The 22,917-nt window shown below is 38.8% G+C and overlaps 1 protein-coding gene across 1 annotated transcript in view; it reads right to left on the bottom strand.

The window, feature by feature from the left end:
* Nucleotides 1–1,659: 1,659 nt before the first annotated feature.
* RFX7 (regulatory factor X7) overlaps nt 1,660–22,917 on the bottom strand; it is a 115,292-nt gene continuing 94,034 nt past the window's right edge. The window contains exons 6-10 of the mRNA XM_028147800.2: nt 14,593–14,709; nt 13,238–13,322; nt 12,176–12,383; nt 8,903–9,198; nt 1,660–7,777 (exon numbers count right to left, since the gene is read on the bottom strand). Of these exons, the coding sequence (XP_028003601.1) occupies nt 4,502–7,777; nt 8,903–9,198; nt 12,176–12,383; nt 13,238–13,322; nt 14,593–14,709 (3,982 nt within the window). The 3' untranslated portion in view covers nt 1,660–4,501. The remainder of the gene's footprint in view (nt 7,778–8,902; nt 9,199–12,175; nt 12,384–13,237; nt 13,323–14,592; nt 14,710–22,917) is intronic.

The raw sequence follows: 22,917 nt of genomic DNA, 5'->3' as shown, positions 1-22,917 counted from the left end.
TGTACATCTTAAACCTATATAATTAATCTATGTGTACTTAATCATCCTATCTAATAAAATAGTAATATGCAAATTGACCATCACTCCAACACAAGATGGCTGCCCCTATGTGGTCAAAGATGGCTGCCACAAGATGGCCAGCAGGGGAGGGCAGTTGGGAGGGACCAGGCCTGCAAGGGAGGGCAGTTGGGGGCGATCAAACCTACAGGGGAGGGCAGTTAGGGGTGACCAGGCCGGCAGAGGAGGGAAGTTGGGGGCAACTGGGCCTGCAGGGAAGGGTAGTTGGGGGGGACCCAGGCCTGCAGGGGAGAGTAGTTGGGGGGGACCAGGCCTGCAGGGGAGGGCAGTTAGGAGCAAACAGGCTGGCAGGGGAGCAGTTAGGCATCAATCAGGCTGGCAGGGAAGTGGTTAGGGGGTGATCAGGCTGGCAGGCAGAAGTGGTTAGGGGCAATCAGGAAGGCAGGCAGGCAAGCAGTTGGGAGCCAGCAGTCCTGGATTGTCCCAGATAGGAGAGGGTGCAGGCTGGGCTGAGGGACACATGAATTTCGTGCACCAAGCCTCTAGTAGTCAATAAAATGTGATTAAGTATACATCTAAGACATGTGCTTAATAAGGTATAAAACAAAATATTGTATTTAAATCTTATTTCTCCCTTGACTTCCAATGTTATGTCATGTACTTCCATGGGGGGTTGAGGGGAGAGAACTTGAATAATTTAGAGAAAAAATTTAAAATATAGGTAAAATCCTAAAGCAACAAAAATTAAAAGGAAGCATAAAAGATATAGGAATTAGGGGTTAAAGCAGTGGTTCTCAACCTTTCTAATGCCACGACCCTTTAATACAGTTCCTCATGTTGTGGTGAACCCCAACCATAAAATTATTTTCGTTGCTACTTCATAACTGTAATTTTGCTACTGTTAATGAATCGTAATGTAAATATCTGTTTTCCGATGGTCTTAGGCGACCCTGCTAGCGGTTCTCAACCTGTGGGTCGTGACCCACAGGTTGAGAACCGCTGCTGTAGAGGGGCTATCACAGACCTACACAGACAAGCAGGCTGTTTGGCTCAGGCCCTGACTACAATATGTTACAGTCCCTATAAAAAGTCATGTTGCTTCATCCGTTTCAAGAGTGAGGAGACTCCATCCTGACCCTGGTTTCATTACTCTGTAGGAGTTGAAATTTCTGGCTACTCTTTCCTGCTTCCAGACCTACAACTCAGGTTATGATTTACAAATTCAGTACTTACCAGTTTGTATTTCTGGTTTACCTAAATGACTTTTGAATAGAGTTGTGCTTTAAAAATCGTCTCCATTTTTCCCCCCATTGTTTTTTTCAAAGCTCCACACTTTAAAGCAAACATTATATGGATGAGCCAAAGAAAAGATGTTTTCGGGGACACCATACAACTCTATGCCATGTGCCATTCCTTGGTAATAAATCCTAAGTGAACAGCACAGTTCTGATGAGTAAGAGTGGTGTATCCTGCTGGATTAATAGCAGAGAGATTAGCAGCATTGTTGTGCCTTATACTGATTTTTATTCATTTACCTGAATTTCATGAGCTCGAAGGAAGAATGGCATCAGATCTGTTTATAAAATGGCATGCTGCCTATATACTAGTAAAATAGATTCCATAAATCACCTTACGACCCAGTCAGTTTAATATAAAATGTTTTTAATTGAGTTTGAAAACATTTAAAAAACAATTTTTGAGCACTTTCAATAAAAAAAGAGAACTGAAATGCTACTGCAATATTCAACTACTGTAGTTTTAGCAGGTACAACAGACAACAAAACTTTGGGGAAATCTGACTTTGCACTAAATGAAACATGAAACAGGGCTTGTTTTTGTCATGTATGGTGTAGTTAAGCACATTATAGTACAAGACTCTTATATGAACCTCAGATGCACTGCACAAAACACTTTCCTTCTTTTCAGTTCAAAAGTCAGTGCTTATTGCAATTATATGCAAAATTATTTACTTCATGAAGTCTTATCATGATAAACAGTATGCAAAATGTTTTAAACATCAAAACAATGAAAATAACCTGAAAAAAGAACATATTCAACAATAACTAAGCAGAATTAGTAAACATAAAAAAGTAAATAACTTGTGAATAACTATGCTTGCCTGGTTAACACTGAACCAGTTCCAATACAGCCAAGAAAAAAAAAGTGGTTACAGGAATACCTAGTACTGTACAAGATAAGTCAATAACACTCATGCACATTTTGTGATCATGTATTAACATGGTGAAGCAAACTAAACTTAATTCTTCCTGCTGTAATATTCTCATGTAAGAGAATAAGAAATAGAAATATCTCATTGAGATCAATGCACATTGCTACATAAGACAATTTTATCTGTCACTTTGATGACATTTTGTCTTTTCATAATGAAACACATTTAAAAAGTTTAATCTGTGGACTGTATTGGTTGCATTTATCCTAAGAGATGTGCCTACCACAGGTTCAACAAATTTAGTGCAATGTATGAACCCCAGAAAGTTTGCTGGACGAATTCAACCAAATTTAAAGTGTTTGCTGCAATACTGTACAGGGGTTAAAAATCCTCCAGTTTTTATATTTTTTTTATCAAAAAATTTTCCATTATTTTTATATTAGTAGGAAGCTAATAATGTAAACATGGGATTAGAATGGCCTCAAAATCTCCTTTTCAGAGTATCTCATATAGAAAGGCTCCCATCATTTGTTACAAGAAATCACACAGTTTCCTTTGGGTATTGCATACTTTGGTGTGCAGTAGTGCTGTGTCTCAATGTACAGTGAAGAAATAACTAGCATCAAGAAAAAAATATCTAACAGATCATTAAATCAAGATAACAGCAAACATACACAAATGCCAATAACTAGGACATAACGATATATAAACTTGTGAGCCAACCCTAGCACCATTTATTTATCAAAATATATTAATACCCTACCTTGCAAATTTAGTGAACAATGAAACCTTATTAAATTAAACCCTTCATCACAATTGTTAAACAGTCACTGATTGTAGTCTTCTGATTGGCTTACTAATTGAGGTAAAGGAAAACTTAGCTAAGTTCAAGGTAGCACAGCAATGGTTTAATGTTAGCTTAGAAACCTAATGGAAATTTTTAAATCTTTCTCAAAGTAATCTTGAAAACAGTTAAATGGAGCTGTCAACTAGTGAGCAGATTTGTGTCAATGTGAAATTCATAAACAATTATTCATAAAACAAAATGGGAGTCATGGAGAGAAACATTTTAAAACAAATCCTGAGTGCTTATTTTGCAATTGTGGTTATCACAATAAATAAATTAAGCATGTAATAAAATGCTCCTCTTCTTCAAGTACTATTGATATCCCCCTTTGTTTTATCACAAATATAAAGGTCTGTGGCTTCAGACCTCAGGTGGTGAAATGTTTTTGTTCAGGTTTTTATGTTACCTCCCTCCTGCTTGTTCTCAAAGAGGTCTCATGATCAAACAGTATTACCACATTCAGGAGGAGTGATGGAGTCAGTTGCTAAGTTGAGGACTTAAGAATATTATAATTAAAACTTAAAAATAAATCTTAAATAGAATTTTAATATGTGCATGCAGCCATTGTAATGAAACTAAGAAAATGCTTCATTGTCCTTCTCAATTCCCCTGCTTCAGTTACCAAATAACAAACATAAAATAATTTTTTAATACGTTTGTATTTATTCTATTAAATTACAATGCTTGGAGTTGTCTGTTTTGTGTGTTTGTATGTGTATGTATGTTGGCTCCATATTAAAATCAACATTTTAAATTAAGATTAATGCAAGGTCACAAATATAAATGGCTACTAGTTTTTCCTTTGAAAAATTATAGTGCAGCTTTTGCTTTCCTTAAATTAATATTGAATTTTTTGTTATATTTTTCCTATTTAAGCCCTTCATTGCAGGTGCAAATGGTACTGAAGTCCCAGAAAGTCCTATAGAGATTTCTCATTCTACAGTAGCTCTATGCTTCAAGCCTAAATACTTAAAATAACCTGAATATTATCCCTGTTTCAAGGAAGAACTTCTTGCCTACAATTCACCTTATCTATGATTTCATATCTAAAAGATAATGCCAACAACAACAACAAAAAGCTTATGTCTAAAATCAATGGTTTCCTCTAAGTTCTGTGCCGATTGACCAATGAATTAAAATGAACTTGTACAAAATAAAGATCTAGACTGCTCTTGTAAAAGCTGGTTAGTCAAATGTTTACTAGCAAACAATGTGATTAAAATGGGGAACATTATAAAATTTAAAACCTAATACTTGTTCTTCTACAGCCTACTGTCTTTTCAGAAACTTTTTAAGAACTGAGGCGAGTCTAACCATTTCCTATTGAAGAAGAAACCACTTCTGCAGCAAACTTTGAAAATGTCACAATTAATAGTAAGTGTTTCTGCTGCGGGAGGCACTTCCATTAAGACAAATACAATACATATGTCTTTAGATACAGTGTGCTACATATTATAAAACACAATTTAACCCAACATTTCAACAGTAGGATGGTCCTTGCTGTCTATCCATTCAAAACCTGACGAAGTCATAGAGCTCATGGATTCACTGCAGATTTGTTGAAATAATGGGTCATTCTTTAATTCTTCCAGTGTAGCTTCATCATCTTGTCCCTGCTGACGACCTGGATCAAACAGTAGATTTGGGTCTAACGTGTTCAAATCATTGATGCTGCCTGAGAGCTCAGAAGACAACCTGATATCACTAGAGAAATCAGATGCAGTGCTCGTGAGATCAGAGGCCACCTGACCTACCAGCTGCTGGTTGGTTTGCAAGCCGTCGCCACTCAACAGGTCTTTAACAGTGCTATTGAAATCTAACTGTTGCTCTCCGATTTCTGATTGTGCTTGATTATCTCCAGGAGAAAAACTGATCTGATCGGTGCTATTACTTTTGGTGAGGTAAGATGGTGTTTGGAATTCATAGACAGAAGTGCTGGAATCGATCATATTCTGAGGATTGGCACTAGGAAAAACAGTGGAAGTTTCCAAAATCTGAGTGAGATTCATCCGAGCTGTGTAATTGGAGGGCAGGTTGTTCATGCCCAAACCTCTCATTGCATCATCATTGTCAGAATCCAGTTTACTCAACAGAACACTGGTTATTTTTTTACTGTTTGTTTGCTTCTGAAGAGCGTTCGGGAAGGCTGTCTGCATCATGACCGTCAATGGAACTGACTGACTTCTTTGAGCTATGTTGTTGGCACATGCGTCTGTGTGAACATTTGTGAAAACATGAACTTCTGGGGTGACTGGGCTTCCAAAGGGGGTCACATTAGATCGGGGGATATTAGATACTGGGTAGAGGGTGCTCCCACTAAGATTACGTTGGCGATGAACAGCAGGGCTCACACTCCGGCATCTGAAGTTGCTGCTGGCAGATGAATTAGTTCCTTTATTATCGAGGGGGGCAGGGACTGCAAAACCCTCCTGTTTGTTGGTGTTATTTACAGTGGCACCTTGATGCTGCACAGGAGAGACAGGAGTCAAACGACCAAAATGAGTGTCATGATGTCTGGATTGGGACTGATAAGACTGTCCAGGCACAGCAAAAGCATGAGGTTTCCTGAAACGGTCTTCCACTAGTTCCTGATAGCTTGGGAGGATGCCATGGCCAGAAACTGATGAATTACCAACCCCACTATACCCATTATTCATCCATTCAAGCTTGGTTTTGTCAGGGTGTGTGGCCATGGGTCTTTGCATCGGTTTCACAGGACTACTTGAGACAATGCTGGCATCATGGTAAGCCATACTGGAGCTTATAGGGGTAAATGCAAATGGATTCCTGCATTCCACAGGGCTGGGAGGGACACTACTGCTGCAGTTAGAATGCGGAGTGCCGATGGGTGTATGTCGGCTACTTCCTAAAGCACTATCCACAGGTGTGGTCTGGGCTAGCCGGGAGCAAGGGCTCTCCCGTGACAGACTCTGAGACCCGGCAATCATTTCAGAGGTGGGGGTTGGGGTTGGGGTAGGGGTTGGAGTAGGAGTGGGGGTGGGAGTGGGGGTGTGGATTGGAGTGCCATTGCTATGGATTGGATGGTAGAAGTGGGTGCTGGAGGCGTGAGATGACATTGGAGCTCCTGGAGTTACCGACTGATTCTGAAGGGTCATTCCCAAACAGTTACTGTAAGAATGAGAATTGTTCATTGACATTTGCTGCTCCATAAGCACCAGCTCTTCCACAATGCTATCTTGTGTAAGTTCATCATCAAAAGGAAAGTAGCTTTCATTTGTTTGGGAAACAGAAGACTCAAACTCTTTCAGTTCGGACTGCAGAGGTAACTGATCTGAAGACTGTGCTTGTATTTGATTCAGAGAAGATTCTTGTAGCTGGCTGTGTAGCTGCTGGGTGTATGTGTCCTGTGGCATTCCTTCTAGTTCCCAGACAGATTTCTCTAAGTCATTGATATCAGAGTGCTCAGGAATTGTCATAACACTGATATCTTGCTGTTGTTCACAGGCAGCAGACACAAACCCAGAATCCTTAGTGATCTGTTGCCATTCGTTTGGATTAAAGCTGCCATCTGTTTTTGAATCACTGTCCAAGAGAAAGACACTCTCTTCAAGTTTTACTTTTATATCTGGAGATGATGATGGTGTTTGCTGTTCCAAAGCTGAATCACCGGTAATAAGGGCAGAAGAATTCAAGGGTGTGTTTGCCATCATGTGTGAGTTGACATTTATTGATACCATGCTAGGAATCAGAGCACCTGCTGCTGAGCTTTCTGCTTTCCCTGAATGTGGAACCTTTTGGTCCTTCCTAACACTGCCTGGTTTCTGACCTTCTATGATAACCGCAGAAAGCTGTTCCACAATTGGTTTCTTTACAGGAGGCACCTGGGACTCTTGCAATGTAGAAGACAGTCGCTTTCTTGGACTTTTAGTGCATAATTTAGGGTCTTTATTTATTGAGTCACCATTAGATGGTGAGCTGGTGCTGGTGAATGTTAAGTTCTGAGTGGCAACTGAGAGAGTGATAGTGCTTTGATTATTGCCTGTCGAAGTGCCTGGTGGAATTTCATTACAGCGACTCTTACATTTGGTCCTCTGGTCACAGACCTTAGTTGCTTTTATTTCGGTGACACCTTCATTCGAAGGTTTTTGCACTACTCCATCTGAATTACTTTTCTGTCCTGAAAGGGCGCTAGGCGTTGTTTTAGGAGCTTTAGTACCATCAGCATTCTCTTGGCACTGTACAGGATGCTCATCCGATGATATTTCCGGTTCCATTTTGACTTCCACAGCAGACGTTCCCCCGGCACCGCTGGTCTTGGATCCAGGAGACTGAAGTGAAACAACAGAACCATTCTTGATCTGTGGAAAGGTCTTTGATTCTTCTGTTGTTCCTGTAGCACTGTTTACTGAGGCAGAATGTTTAAGAGGGGCACTACTGCTGCTGGGAGTGAGGGATATTGCTGTCATTTTCACCACATTTAGAGAACTCATGTGTGAAGTGGGTACAACAGCAGTTTTGATGGGACTGCTAGTAAAGAGGACAGTAGTTGGCGAGCGAATGGTGAGTGCACTGGTGTTGGCTGGTTTAGGTAAGATCTGAGGGTAGCGGTTCCGGGCAGAACGATCCCCACCAGGACTGGCTGGGACGTTCTGAGGAGTCTTTGGTGCCTGTTTCACAGACTGCATGTGCTGAGTGACCACTTGTACATTGAGGGGAAGAACTTTGCCATCAGAAGAACTCATTGGACTTGGTGATGTTACCAACTGCCTGGTCCTTTGGACCTATTAAGAAGTGAGAAACAAAAAAATCAGATTTAATACGTCTAGGATATAAACAGTAAATCACATATTTATATAGTATTAAGGCATTTTTATAAATGTTATGCTAAAAAAAAAAGACAGTTCCTACATTAGATGAGAGTTCTTCTAGATCAGTTTTATAAAATCAGACATATATTCTAATAAATGTAACATAAACACAATATAGTTACAAAATACAATATATAAGAACATTAAGATAATGAAAATATTTGCTAAGACAATGATTTTTTAAGGAGATTATAGGAAGAGGAGATAAAAATTTTGAAGAAACACATGACTATAAAGGTTATCTATCGGAGTCTGTGCCAAGAAGATGACTCACTCACAGGAGACTGTCTTACAAATGGTCTGCTTGGACGTTAGTAACTAAACCACTGTGGGCAGATTTCATATAAAACTAATGTCTCTTCAAGTTTGCTCTACAGTGAATAGTGCAAGAATATAGTTACCAGGTAGTTCATGTATTATAAGATGATAAGAACAACAACAAAAAAAAGATGAAATATCTCCTTTATAATACCATCTGTAACAAAATACCACCTTGTTTTATTAGTAAGATGCACTCTTATTTTAAAAACCTCTTTCATCATAACCTCAGTTGTGTGAGACAGGAAAGGAGAACACAACTTCTATTTGTTGATAAGGAAACAAGTAGCTAAGTGGCGAAGGGACTTGCCCAATGTCCTATGTCCAGCAAGCCACAGAGCTAGGTTTTTGTTAAAGTATCATCAACACACATTAAATTTTGCTCCATCTGCATGTTAAAAAGAAAAAAACAGTTTAAACCAAAAAAAGTTTGCAATTGCATCACTCTGGCTTAGAGATGAAAAACTCTGAAAATGACTCATCTCTTACATATTTTATAAATTTTGGACACTTATGTTCATGTTATAGCTCACTTTGTAATCAACAAGGTATACGTATTCTGAATGAAAGGCAACCAAGTAAAGCTGAATCTATCTGTGGTCACAAAATCAGTTTATAACTGAATCTTCTCCTATACCTGCCTCCTTCTCATGTGCCACTTTTAATTAAATGATTGATTTCCCACCATCCCCAAAAGACCAATCACTTTAATGATATTACCGGAATGGGACTAGGGACAGCTGCCACAACGATACCAATAGGCTGAGGGGAGAGGATCGCAGGGTTTCCATTGGAAAGACTAGCCACTCCACTGGTTGTAGTGCCTTCCGATTTTTTTGCTGAGGATTCTCCTGGCAAAGGGGATTGTAGTTTCTGTTCTTGCTGCTTCTTCTGAATTTTCCGTTGCAATTGCTGTTTAGCATCTATAGGCGATGGCAAAGTCTTCACTTGAGGCTGAAAGGAATTACTTTCAGCTGTAGGTATAAAAGCAGAAGGCTGTGTAATTCCTTTAATTCCTGAAAATAAACAAAAAGGAGAGTTACAGTAAATACTCTCTTCCATAAAAGGCAGTTACAGCTTATTTTCTTTTTTTAATTTTATTTTTATTAAAAAAATCTTTATTGTTGTATTACATATGTCCCCCATTTCTCCCATTGACCTCTTCTAGTTTGCCTCCCCCCACAATCTCCTGTGCCCCAGGCCTTCACCACCCTATTGTCTGTGCCCATGGTTTATGCATCTATGCATATAAGTTCTTTGATTGATCTCTTCCCACCCAATCACCCACCTTCCCTCTGAGACAGCTCAGTTTCTTTGAGTATGTACCCCTCTACTGGACAAAGCAACAAAAACCAGCAAATTTTAACTCACAATTTCTTTATAAAGCATACTTCCGATTTATAAACATTTGTTAATACGGTTTTAGTGGGACACCTTAAAATATGGTTTGTTCAGTTCAATCAACAATAACAGATCAAGATTTTGAAGAGTAGGAGCTATGTTATAAATGTGCAGAAGCTAAGATAAATAAATACCAAGAGAGCATGTTTTATATTTTATCAGTAGATGTTAGAAATTTTCTTCTCTCTCTCTCTAATAAATTCATGAATTTTTATGATTTTAATATTCAGCCCATGAGGGGCACTCAATAAATATTTGCTGAAACCATCCATATCTTAGAAAAAATTGTAAGGGGAAGCTTTTAATTCTACCAGAAATTCATGAAAAATGATACTGCTACTATTTTAACTGCTACTGTATAATTAATTTTCCAGTAGGACCTATGAGAAATTGAACAGGTTCTTAATAAGACTGAGGTTAAGATATTTTGAAAAAGTGTCACGGAGAAAACCTTTTACTACAGTAGTGAGGATCAACACTGAGAAAAAGGAATGATGAAACAAGCAAGAGACACATTTTAAGAAAAATTGATCATGTAACACAATTTTTTTAAAAGCTCATTTCACGGTGTGGCATTAGGGTCATTAGAAAGCAAGCTGTGGTTGGTAAAAAACAGTGGAGAGGAAATGAGAGGACACCACCATCCTGCTGGTACACCTTGCCGTTCCTTTCCCAGCCCTATCTCTGCTTTTCATTGTTTTATTAACAACTTGAGGAGAGGGAGACAGGAAGGAGAGAAAGATGTGACTGTGAGCTTTCTTCCACTCCTCAATATCACTCATTTTTTGGTCCCACATCCTCCTTTATCACCTAAGTACTATTTTTTTCTCTTCAATTCTAGCTCAAATTGCATGGCTCCCTCCTGGCCCCGAGTCTCAGCTCTGGCTTCTGGGCACCTGCATCCTTGAAAGTCCCTGCCAAAGGCTCAAAGCTGTCTTATCCCTCCTGCCAGGGTTTCTGGACAGGAAGGAGTTCCGAGCAGCTGACTCACAAAAGAACATTTGTAACACAACCTGTTCTATATAATATGCAGACTAAATTTATAAAAAACCAAATTCACCTTCAAAGGATAAAGGTGAATTTAATCACTACCAAAGGTATTAGAACCTCTGGGAGAACAAATGAGGTGACACATGCAAGCTATCTAGCTAGACAAGGCTGCCCAAGCACTCTCCTACCCATGTGTAAGTATTTGTAAACAGGATAAATTATGAGAAGGCTCCAGTAAGAGATTATTTTGCTGAAGTGGGTCCTCAATGGACCATAAGTTGAAAGGACAAAACAATCACAAACACACACACACCACAGAACTTTAAAGCTTCTGATATGTATAAACTGAATGAAAAATATTAATTATTAAAATGATTAAGATAAAAGAGTGAAGTTATTTTAGAAACTATAATTCTGGCTGACATAAATCTTTTGTAAATTTAAAGATATTTACAATAAACAATCAGAAGAATCATCTCTGGAAAACAAGTTTCATGTTAACACTTTTTTTTTTTTTCATGGAAATTATAATTTCCTAGAGTAATAACATAAATTACTCACTCTTTTTTAGGCTTATAAGGTATGACCAAAATGAGACATTTAAAAATTGTAATCTGATAGTTTACATAACCATTAATTTAGGAAGAAGTTATTTATTCCAAGGATACTGTCAATTCCTAAAACTATAAATTCTAAAATTTCTATCTGAATGAGAATGCTCATTTGCATATTAAAAACCATTCTTATTATTTTATAGTAATGCTTCATACAGTTTATTTATTTTTTGGATTTTTGAGTTTATTTGAGCCAAACTGACCACATATGCAGGGGAGCAAATTACTCTGGGGGAATAACAGTTTTGCAGCTTCTTTTATGCATTTGAAATTAAGGAGTGAACTACATGGAGGTGGGAGAAAGCAAGGTAGAGACTGAATTATAGGAGCATTAACAAGATTATGTGCTCCCTTGAGGGTTAATACCCCTGTCCAAGGGTATTACTTCTACTATTTCAAAGGTGTGTTAACCTAGATGACCTAGATCTGGCTTAAAACCATTTACTAAAGAAGTTATAGGCCTGGAGCATGACTACCCACCATGACCTGCCCAGTTAGGAATTTATGATCAGAAATACAATTTATTTTTGTGAGAATAAGGCCTCTCTCACATTGTCCAGAGATCAGTTTTTTTTAATAAGCATTAGTTTCTGGGATAGTTGTCTTTCAAGTAATTTTAAAATTTAATCTTATCTAATATATAAATTTAGGTACACATATATACTTAAAAGTACATATATGTACTCTTTAAATTTTAAAATAGCAATGGAAAAGTTATTATCAAGTGGGAAATCTTAAACGTTTCATATCTCAGAAGAGCAATATACATAAACTATAGCTTTATGCTTTAAAATAGGACTGTTAATATTACTATTTTTGTTGGCTCAACAAACCCATATGAATTTAGTGTTAAAGTGAAATAAGAGTGAACTCATATGAATACTACTAAAAAGACAAAGAAGTTCTTCAGCTAAACTCTTTTTTTGCTACCCACTCCAAAGACAGTAACACCTCTGTCAGTTTTGCCTTGTTAACAATAATTTTGTACCTGGTGGTGCTGCGGCCATTACAGTTAGAGCTGCCATGGACTTGGTGCCAATATAATGACTTTTTACAAGGAAGCGGGCTAACTCCAAGACTGTGTCAAATGGCTGGCTTAACACTTTCTGGGCCCACTCGCACACAAGACGGCAAGCAGAAGAAATGACTTCCTCGTCAATATTTTGAAGCTGCCCAGAAGGTTCAGGTCCTTCCAACTAAACAAAAGGAAAAGAAAACATTAATTTTTAAGAGAAAGTTCAGAGAAATTAAACTGAAGCACATTAAAGATAAGTATTCTTAATTAGAAGGTCTAAATCCGTCAGGTCTAAGTATCATTAGGTGACCTGTCGGCAGGCATGTCAGAGTCTTGTAAGGAAAGGGCCTATGCCTGTACCCACGGGCACACCGCCATCAGCAGCACTGTGCATATAACATTTAAATGCTTGTTACCAGTAAACCCCACTGGTGTGGCTCAGTGCTTGACCATCAACCCGTGAAACAGAAAGTCAGGGTTCAATTCCCGGTCAGGGCACATGCCCAGATTTTAGGCTCGATCCCCTTAAGGGGCCTGCAGGAGGCAGCTGATCAATGATTCTCATCATTGATGTTTCTCTCTCTTCCCTCCTCTCTCTAAAATCAATAAAAATATATATCTTAAAAAATGTTTGTAAGCATATACAAAGACTAAAAGATATTTTGAATGTTTCTAAAACCTTTTCTGACATCAATAAAACTATACCACTAGCCATATTCCCTATTCTGAAAATATTTATAATATACATATTACTCTACAACTTAATTTCTCCTCCTGACAATATATATATTTTAGATATATTTACATATCAGTACATGTAGGTCTCTCTTGTTCTCCCTAATTTCAGAAGTCGTGTTGACTTAAGTCATATACGCTAACATTTTTCAGTCATTTTTTACTTTTTTTCTCACTTATTCTGTAAAAGGCAGAGTTCCTGGTCCCTGGTTTTATCCAAATGAGACTATGCAGTATGCATTTCAATGTTGATTTTAAGGTACAATTCAACTTATTAAAAAGGGAAGGCAGAATTCTTACCCCATCTCCAGTTTTGTGAAAGTCAAGATTGGGCAGTGTTGGCATATGAACAAAAGCTTTTTTTCTTAGTCCACTGTAGCAATATGTAATGAACAGTTAAGGTCTCAAGTATTCCAAATTAAATGAACTGCTTATATATTTAGCACTTGAGAAGTAACCATATATGAAATGAAAATAAAATCAGAAAGAAATAACATCTATTTTCTGAGTTTTCAGTAAGAAAAACTTTAATATTATAAACTCGGGATTTTTACTCCTTTGAAATGGGAATAGTCTGCAGAATGTTACTGTCTTAAATAAGACAAAATAATTCTCATCTGTTATAAATTTAATGAATAAAAGTTTCTAATAAGCTGTGTCAGCCACCAGTAACAAACAGGTCAGAAGGAAAGAAATACCCAGATGGAAACCTGGAACCGAGAAGGGAAACTTCAGCCCAGGGCACCGGGACAGAAACAGCTCTGAGTGTCACAAGGGCTTTAACCTTTTCATTTCCTTTTTTCCACTGAAACACACAGGATTATCACCTGCAACATGCCAAAGACACATCAAGACGTTTTTGTCTGTGCTCAGAAAACAAGGGCAGGTCATGTAACAAGTGGTTAAAGAACGCCTGGAACCACTTTAGAAAAGCAGCCTTCCACCTCCCCTGCCTCTCCTCTCTTCCATAGCAGTGAATTTTTATGCTGTGAAAAAGGCCAGGAGCTGAGCAGAGAGAGAAGAAGGACTTCTAATATGATACAGAGACCCTCTACCTTCTTCCAAGAGTAGGAAGAACTTTAATAAATCCTTAATTTTCATTTCCTTTTTTCTGTTTGCTTCTAAGTATTTCTCCATCACAAGAGGGACCTAGCTTTAGATTTAATACAGGCTTTAAACAGTTGGCTGAAAAATACAGAGAGCAGTAATCTTCCAGTTTAAGTTCCATAAGACATTTTTTTTAATGTTATATATTTTGCAAAGGAGATCCTATGCTTCTAAATGAGAGGAAGGAAAGAAGGTAAGCTAACACCTTTCTGCACTTTTATTGATAATTTATAATTGCTGTACTGTGACAAGTCTTGGTCATTCTCACCATTGAAGAAAAGATCAGACCATTAAGAACACATTACAATGACAGAATAAGGTGAAATATATCACAATCTTAATGACCACTATTTGTTATTTCTCTTGCAGTTGGTAAGTAGCTGGGAAAATAATATTTGCAATTATTCTACTAAGTTCTTTTGAGTTATTTGTATTTATAGATTCCAACTTATTTCTAAATATGGTTGCTGGTTGAAACATGACAGCAGATGCTCTGTAATAAGTGGAAACTTAGAGAGATTACGAAAATCCATTCTGGTAAAGGATATTTCGATTTGCCTCTCGTGCCCAGACGACGTGCCTTCATGTTTGGAAAGACGTTTTTCATGATCTTTCCAAAGTCAGCAGCACTTAGTGGATGGTAACCAAGATTGTCACAATAACTCCTGCAAAACAAGGAGGGCCAGTTAGAGAGCAACAGAACTCAGAATTATACAGCACAGTGCTATTGCAACACAATTTGATGCATTTGACAAAGTGAAAAACACATTTTTAAGAAATTCTCCACAATTTTCACAGACAGATGGTCATCCTTCTCTGGAGATAACTCAGGGTTAGATTATTTTATTCTCAGGGTATTCAGTACTGCTGCTTTCAACAGCATCCAAGAAGCTTTCAGTAAGAGATACTGGTGGTATAACCCTGCATTCTGAAATGAGCATATCCAACTCAAACAGAAGGGCTACAAATTTCCACATATATATCAAGCTCACATGCTGGGACAATTTGCAATATAAACACATGTATGCCAGATATTAGAGACAAAACTACTACATGGTTTAAAGTAGAAACATGATATATTAGAACTTAAAGGGACCTTAGAGGTCATCTATACCAACACTCTCATTTTACCCATAAGAGAAAAAAATGAAGCCAGAGATAAGTTCCAAAGGTCCTCCATTCTTATTATTGTCAGGAAAAAAGTACTTTGTAAGGCAGTAACTTCCATTGAGACCAGGGAAACCAACTATGTCTTAATTACTCCTGGAACCAGGTGTCCTGTTACTCTCTAAAGGTGCCAGCCATGGGTAGAAGGACAAACCCTCCTCTACCAGTCAGCAGCAGGCCAAGGCCACATCTTGTTCTGGCTACGAACGCCTTCCTCACAACTGCTGGCCTTTGGGAGAACCATTACCTGAGAAATGCCAAAGAGGAAGTCAGAGGCATTCCCAGTACTTCAATCAAGTCACGCCCTCACTCCACCTCCCCGCCCCCACACACTTTTTAGCATCAACTAGAGCAGTGGTCGGCAAACTCATCAGTCAAATATCAACAGTACAACGACTGAAATTTCTTTTGAGAGCCAAATTTCTTAAACTTCTTCTAATGCCACTTCTTCAAAATAGACTCGCCCAGGCCGTGGTATTTTGTGGAAGAGCCACACTCAAGGGGCCAAAGAGCCGCATGTGGCTCGCGAGCCGCAGTTTGCCGAGCCGCAGTTTGCCGACCACGGAACTAAAGCAACTTCTTGATGAAGACATGCGGTGAAGAGCCAGAGAGAGATTTCGGATGAAGCAACAAAAGAAAACAACAGGAAGGCCTCGTGGACAGGGCAAAATTAATTGAAACTGGGACTTGAGTTCTTATAGACAGGTGAATAAGTATCCTGGCAACATTCCCAAAGTGACCTGAACACAAGCAGTTGAACTGGGAGATCCTCAGGAGGAGGCAGGGACCCCTGAGACTCTTTTAATAGAGAGAAAAGGGGTAGGTCTGGAGATATGGGTATTTTCTTTATTATGCCCTATCTCCACACCAAAACCTGTTCCTCTGGTGGTGGGGAGGGGAAGAGATGCCCAGCAAACACATCCCCAATAATGCTGACAAGCAGGGAGAAGGGAGAGGAGCTAACACAAATTAGAGTTCCCTCTACAGAAATATTTAGATACATCATATAAGTGAGGCTAAATGCAATACTCTGGTTCAGGGATCAAGATTTAAGTTATAACCTGAAGGGCTGACTACTCTTGGGTGCTGACAATTTAAATGAACTGTATTAAGTCATAACTATTATGGTAGCAAGTTATATCAGTCATCTCTAAGGCTTAAACCAGCACAGAAAAAAAATGTGAATGAAGCTCCTTTAAGGAACCAGACACATGTTGCTTCCTCTACCTAGACCATTATTTTTCTTATCCTTCAAGTCAGCTTAAATGTTATGATTTTGAAAGGATCTCTTCTAAAGCAATGCCCTCTTGCCCCACCCTAACCACATTTCCTATCAGTGTACTCTTTTTTTTCTTCTTATGCCTTATAACTATCTAACAGCAAATTTTCTTGTTGTCTCCTCAATCAGGGCAGTGGCCAGATTCAGGGGTGGGCAAAAGTAGGTTTATAGCTGTAATACAAATGAGTAAGACAATAATTAATAAATAACGATACAAGAATAAACTCTGTTTCGTGTACTCACAACTGCAAACCTGCTTTTACCCACCCCGTATATCTGGTTCACCATTTTATTCCCATCACTACGAACAAGATTTAAGAGTCACATTAAACTGTAATATAACTTTAAGTATACCATAGTTAAAATGACAAGAAACTTCAAAGAAACACACAAAAAGACCAAAAAAACCCAAGAAACAATATACAAAATCCCACCAAACCCAAAAAACCAATGCCCACTGGCTCCTATGACAGCATGAGCAGATGGGCCTAAAAAATTGATTCCAAATAAAGAGAAGCAGGGCAATGAGCCTAGTGAGAGATAGAGTATATTCATTCTTATTCTCTCTGTGTGCTTAGATTCTGATGTTTTTTCATTATATTAGTATTCAAGGCCCGGTGCACCGATTCATGCACCGGCAGCGTCCCTTGGCCTGGCCTGTGGGGATCGGGCTGAAAACGGGTGACATCCCGAAGGGTCCGAGATTGTGAGAGGGCGATTCTCGGGTGACGCACCCCGGAATCAGACTCCCTCCTCTCTGGTTCCAGGTGCGTTACTCGAGAACTGCAGCTACCAAGTCACTGCAGCTCAGCAGCTCCTGCATTGAGCATCTGCCCCCCTGGTGGTCAGTGTGCATCATAGCTACCGGCCGGTCAGCCGGTCGGCCAGTCACGTAGGCTTTTATATATATAGATACCAACGTGTGTTTTTTAATTTGGTAGACGTGGTAAGTATAAGATTGGCAAAGTTAAGTGTCAAGATGAACAATTTGCTTGTCAAACAGAACTAATCCAATTTCATCTGAATTTTTATTCCCCACCCCCCCTTTTTCGTTAATCTTCACATGAGGATATTTTTTCCATTGCTTTTTAGAGAGAGGAAGGGGAGCCGGGGAGCGGAGAGAGAGAGAGAAATATCATGTGAGAGAGACACATCGACTGGTTGCCTCCAGCACAAGCCCTGACCAGGAGCAGGGAGCAAACATGCAACCCAGGTATTTGCCCTTGACCAGGAATTGAACTGTGACCTCCTGGTTCATGGGTCGATGCTCAACCACTGAGCCACACTGGCTGGGCTATCATTTTAACAAGCCTGAGGCAATTCTCTCACTATGGTTTTTATTTAAATTCCCCTGATGATTAATGATGTTCAGCATCTTACAAGACACCACGCCATCTATCTGTATGATTTCTTTAGAAACATGTCTATTCAGAGCTTCCTATTTTTTAATTAAAAAAAAAAATTTTTTTTTTTTGCAATTGAGTTGATTGACTTCTTCATATGTTTTGTAACTATTAACTCCTTATCAGATGTATTATTTGCAAATATTTTCTCCCTTTTTATTTTGTTGATGGATTACTTTGCTATGCAAAGCTTTTAAGTTTGATGTAGTAGTCACTTGTTTATTTTTGCTTTTACTTTTGGTGTCACAATAAAAAAAATCATTGCCAAGTCCTGACCAATGTAGCTCAGTTAGTTGGAGCGCCATCTGTGCACTAAAGGTTGCCAGTTTGATTCCTGGTCAGGGCACATGCTCGGGTTGCTGGCTCAATCCCAGGTGGGGGTTGTGCAGGAGACAACTGATCGATGTTGTGTGGTTACATCGATGTTTCTCTTTCTCCTTTCCTTTCTCTATAAAAATCAATAAAAATATTTTTTAAAAAATCATTGGAAAAACCTATGTCAAGGAGCTTACTGCCAGTTTTCTTCTAGGAGTTTTATGGTTTTAGCTCTTATGTTCAGGTCTTTAATGGATTTTGAGTTGATTTTTGTGTATGATGTAGAATACTTGTCAAGTTTCATTTTTATTTTGCATGTGGCAGTCTAGTTTTCTCAACACTATTTATTGAAGAGACTGTTCTTACCCCATTATATATTCTTGTTTCTTGAGATAGGTATTTATCACTATGAACTTTCCTCTTGGAACTGCTTTTGCTGCATCCCATAAATTTTGGTATGTTATATTTACATTTTGTTTGTCTCAAGTTAATTTTTTTTAAAATATATTTTTACTGATTTCAGAGAGTAAGGGAGAGGGAGAGAGATAAAAACATCTATGATGAGAGAGAATCATTGACCGGCTGCCTCCTGCACGTCACTACTGAAGATTGAGCCTGAAACCTGGGCACGTGCCCTTGCCTGGAATCGAACCCTGGACCTTTCAGTCCGCAGGCCAACACTCTATCCACTGAGCCAAACCAGCTAGGGCTCAAGTTAATTTTTTATTTCTCTGTTGATTTCATCTTTAACTCATTGGTTATTCAGTAGCAAGTTGTTTAATCTCCACATACTTGTGAATTTTCCAGTCTTTCTTTTTATAATTGATTTCTAGTTTCATACCACTGTGGTCGGAAAACATACTTGGTATAATTTCAATTCTATTAAATTTTTTAAGACTTGTTCTGTGGCCTAACATATGATCTATCCGGAAAAATGATCCATGTGCACTTGAAAGAATATATATTCTGTTGCTTTTGGATGGAATGTTCTGTATATATCTGTTAAGTCCATGTGGTCTAACATGTTTAAGGCTGATGTTTTCTCATTGATTTTTCTGTCTGAATGATCAATCTACTGATATAAGTTGCAGTATAACAGTGCTCTACCATTACTGTATTGCTGTCTATTTCTTCCTTTCGATTTGTTAGTATTTGCTTTATATATTTAGGTGCTTCTATTTGAGTATATAAATGTTTACAAATGTTATATCCTCTTGATAGATAGACCTCTTTATTATTATATAACAACATTCTTTGTCTCTTATTACAGATTTTGTTTTAAAGCTAATTTTGGTAGATAGAAGCATAGCTATCCCAACTTCCTTTTGGTTTCCTGTTGCCTAGACTATCTTTTTTCATTCCTTCACTTTCAGCCTCTGTGTGTCTTTAGATTTTAAGTGAGTCTCTTGTATACAGCATATAAATAGGTCTTTCATTTTTTTTCTTTTCAGTCACTCTACATTGTCAGATTAAAGAATTTAGTCCATTTACATTTAGAGTAATCATTACCAGATATGTACTTAATGCCATTTTAATTGTTTATGATGTTTCTGTAGTTGCTCTGTTTCTTCTTCTCTTGCTCTCTTCCTTTGTGATTTGATGACTTTCTTTAGTGGTGTGCTTAGTGGGTTGCTTTCTCTTTATCTTTTGTGTATTTACTACAGGTTTGTGCTTTGTGATTACCAATCGGCTTACATATAACAACTTATATCTGTAACTGTCTATATTACGTTGATAACAACTTAAGTTTGATTGCATTCTAAATCTCAACATTTTATTTCTCCTTCCCCATGTTTTATTATTCTCTATAAAAACAATGAAAAAAACTGAAAAAGTGGGCCAATATCAACTTGAGAAACTTAAAAAACAACCCCATTTGCCACTGCAACATAAAAATTAAGATACCTAGGAATAAAAAATAAGGGGGTAAATGACCTGTACTGGGAAAACTACAGGAAGCTGAAAAAAGAGATAGAGGAAGACATAAACAAATGGAAGAATATACCATGTTCATGGATTGGTAGAATCAATACCATTAAAATGTTCATACTACCCCAAGTAATCTATAGATTCAGTGCAATCCCTATTAAAATACCAAGGGCATATTTCATAGACCTAGAACAAACTCTCCAAAAATTCATATGGAATAAAAATAAAAATAAAAAACCTGAATAGCCACAGCAATCTTGAGAAAGAAGAACAAGTTGGAGGGATCACAATACCAGATATCAAGCTATATTACAAAGCCACTGTTCTCAAAACTGCCTGGTACTGGCACAAGAACAGACATATAGACTAATGGGACAGAACAGAGACCCCAGAAATCAACCCAAGCCATTATGCTCAATTAATATTTGACAAAAGAGGCATGAGTATACAATGGAGTCAAGACAGTCTCTTCAATAAATGGTGTTGGGAAAACTGGACAGATACATGCAAAAAAATGAAAGTAGATCACCAACTTACACCATACACAAAAATAAACTCAAAATAGATAAAGAACTTAAACGTAAGATGGGAAACCATAAAAATCTTAGTAGAATCCAATAGGCAGCAAAATATCAGACATATGTTGTTGCAATATCTTTACGGATACAGCTCCTAGGACAATGGAAATTAAGGAGAAAATAAACAAATGAGACTACAACAAAATATAAAGCTTCTGCATAGCAAAAGAAACCATCAACAAAACATGAAAGCCCACTGCATGGGTGAATATATTTGCCAATGTGACATCTGATAAGGGTTTAATCTCCAAAATTTATAGGGAACTCATACAATTTAACAAAAGGAAGATAAATGATCTAATCAAAATGGGCAAAGGACCTAAATAGACACTTCTTGAAAGTGGGCATACAGAAAGCCAAGAGACGTATGAAAAAAGGCTCAGAGTCACTAATCATCTGAGAGATGCAAATCAAAATGACAATAAGGTACCATCTCACATCTGTCAGAATGGCTATCATCAACAAATCAACAGACAAGTGCTGGCAAGGATGTGGAGAAAAAGAAACCCTCGTACACTACTGGTGGGAATGCAGACTGGTGCAGCCACTGTGGAAAATAATATGGAGTTTCCTCAAAAAATTCAATATGAAACTGCCATTTGACCCAGTGATCCCACTCCCAGGAATATATCCTAAGAAACCTGAAATACCAATCAGAAAGAATATATGTACTCCTATGTTCATAGCAGCACAATTTACAATAGCTAAGATCTGGAAACAGCCCGAGTGCCCATCAGTAGATGAGTGGATAAAAAAAGCTGTGGTACATTTACACTGTGGAATATTATGCAGCTATAAAAAAGAAGGATCTTTTACACTCTGAGACAGCATGGAGGGACCTGGAGAGTATTATGCTAAGTGAAATAAGCCAATCAGAGAAAGACAAGTATCACAAGATCTCACTCATATGTGGAATCTAATTAACAAAATAAACTGATGAACAAAATAGATCCAGAAGCATAGAAGCATGGAACAGACTTTGAATCTCAGAGGGAAGGCAGGTGTGGGTGGGTGGGAAGAGATCAACCAAAGAACTTGTATGCATATATGCATAACCCATGAGCACAGACAATAGGGGAGTTGAGATCTAGGGTGGGGGTGAGCTATAAGGGGTCAATAGGTGAAAAAATGGGACATATGTAATACTTTCAACAATAAAGATTTTTTTAAAAAAGTGAATAAATACACACACACACACACACACACACACACACACTTAGTGGCCAGATTATTATGATCTCTGAACGAATAATAATCTGGCCACTCAGTGTATATCCTATGTGATAAAGGCTAATATGCAAATTGTTTCCTCAACCAGGAGTTCGACCAGCAGGCAGGCGGCCAACCGCCCATGTCACCTCCCCCTGGCCAGGCTGGCCGGCCGGACCCCACCCATGCATGAATTCATGCACTGGGCCTCTAATATATATATACTGAGTGGTCAGATTATTATGTGTTCAGAGATCATAATAATCTGGCCACTCAGTGTATATGAAGAGGTAATATGCAAATTAACTGGGACACCATAACAGTCACGACCGCTCAGGAGGAGGCTGTGTGTGCAGGTGGGCAGGAGGGGACTGCTGTGCAGTGAGGCAAGCTACAGATGGTGCAGGTCTGCAGAGAGCAGGGCGGAGTAGGGCCCGCAGAGAGCAGGGAGGAGCAGGCCCGCAGAAAGCAGGGAGCAGGGCCTGTCTGTCAGCCACAGTGTGCTGGCAGGCCCACAGAGAGCAGGGAGGAGCAGGCCCGCAGAAAGCAGGGAGCAGGGCCTGTCTGTCAGCCACAGTGTGCTGGCAGGCCCACAGAGAGCAGAGAGCAGGGCCTGCCTGCCAGGGCACGCCAGCAGTCCCGCCTCTGTGCGTGAGCTGCATAGGAAACACCTTTTCTAACCACTCATTGGCTAAACTCCCAGTACGCCACTCACAGTGTTCTTGGTAACTTGGGTAATAAGAATCCAAGAAGGTGATCTAGGCTAATATGCAATCCTGGAGGAAAAAACGAAGGTCCACGCTGGAGGGGCTAAGAAATATCATATCCTGCCCTCGTCAGTTTGGCTCAGTGGATAGAACCTTGGCCTGTGGTCCACAGGGTCTGGGTTCGATTCTGGTCAAGGGCATGTAACTAGGTTGCAGGCTCCCGGGGTCCAGGTCAGGGCTCATGCAGGAGGCAACCAATCAAAGTGTCCCTCTCACATTTATGTTT

Source organism: Eptesicus fuscus, chromosome 5, assembly GCF_027574615.1.
Source record: "Eptesicus fuscus isolate TK198812 chromosome 5, DD_ASM_mEF_20220401, whole genome shotgun sequence".
NCBI classification, from domain to species: domain Eukaryota; kingdom Metazoa; phylum Chordata; class Mammalia; order Chiroptera; family Vespertilionidae; genus Eptesicus; species Eptesicus fuscus.
Note: the sequence above shows the minus strand (reverse complement) of the source record. Positions and strands in the feature narration are given on the sequence as shown.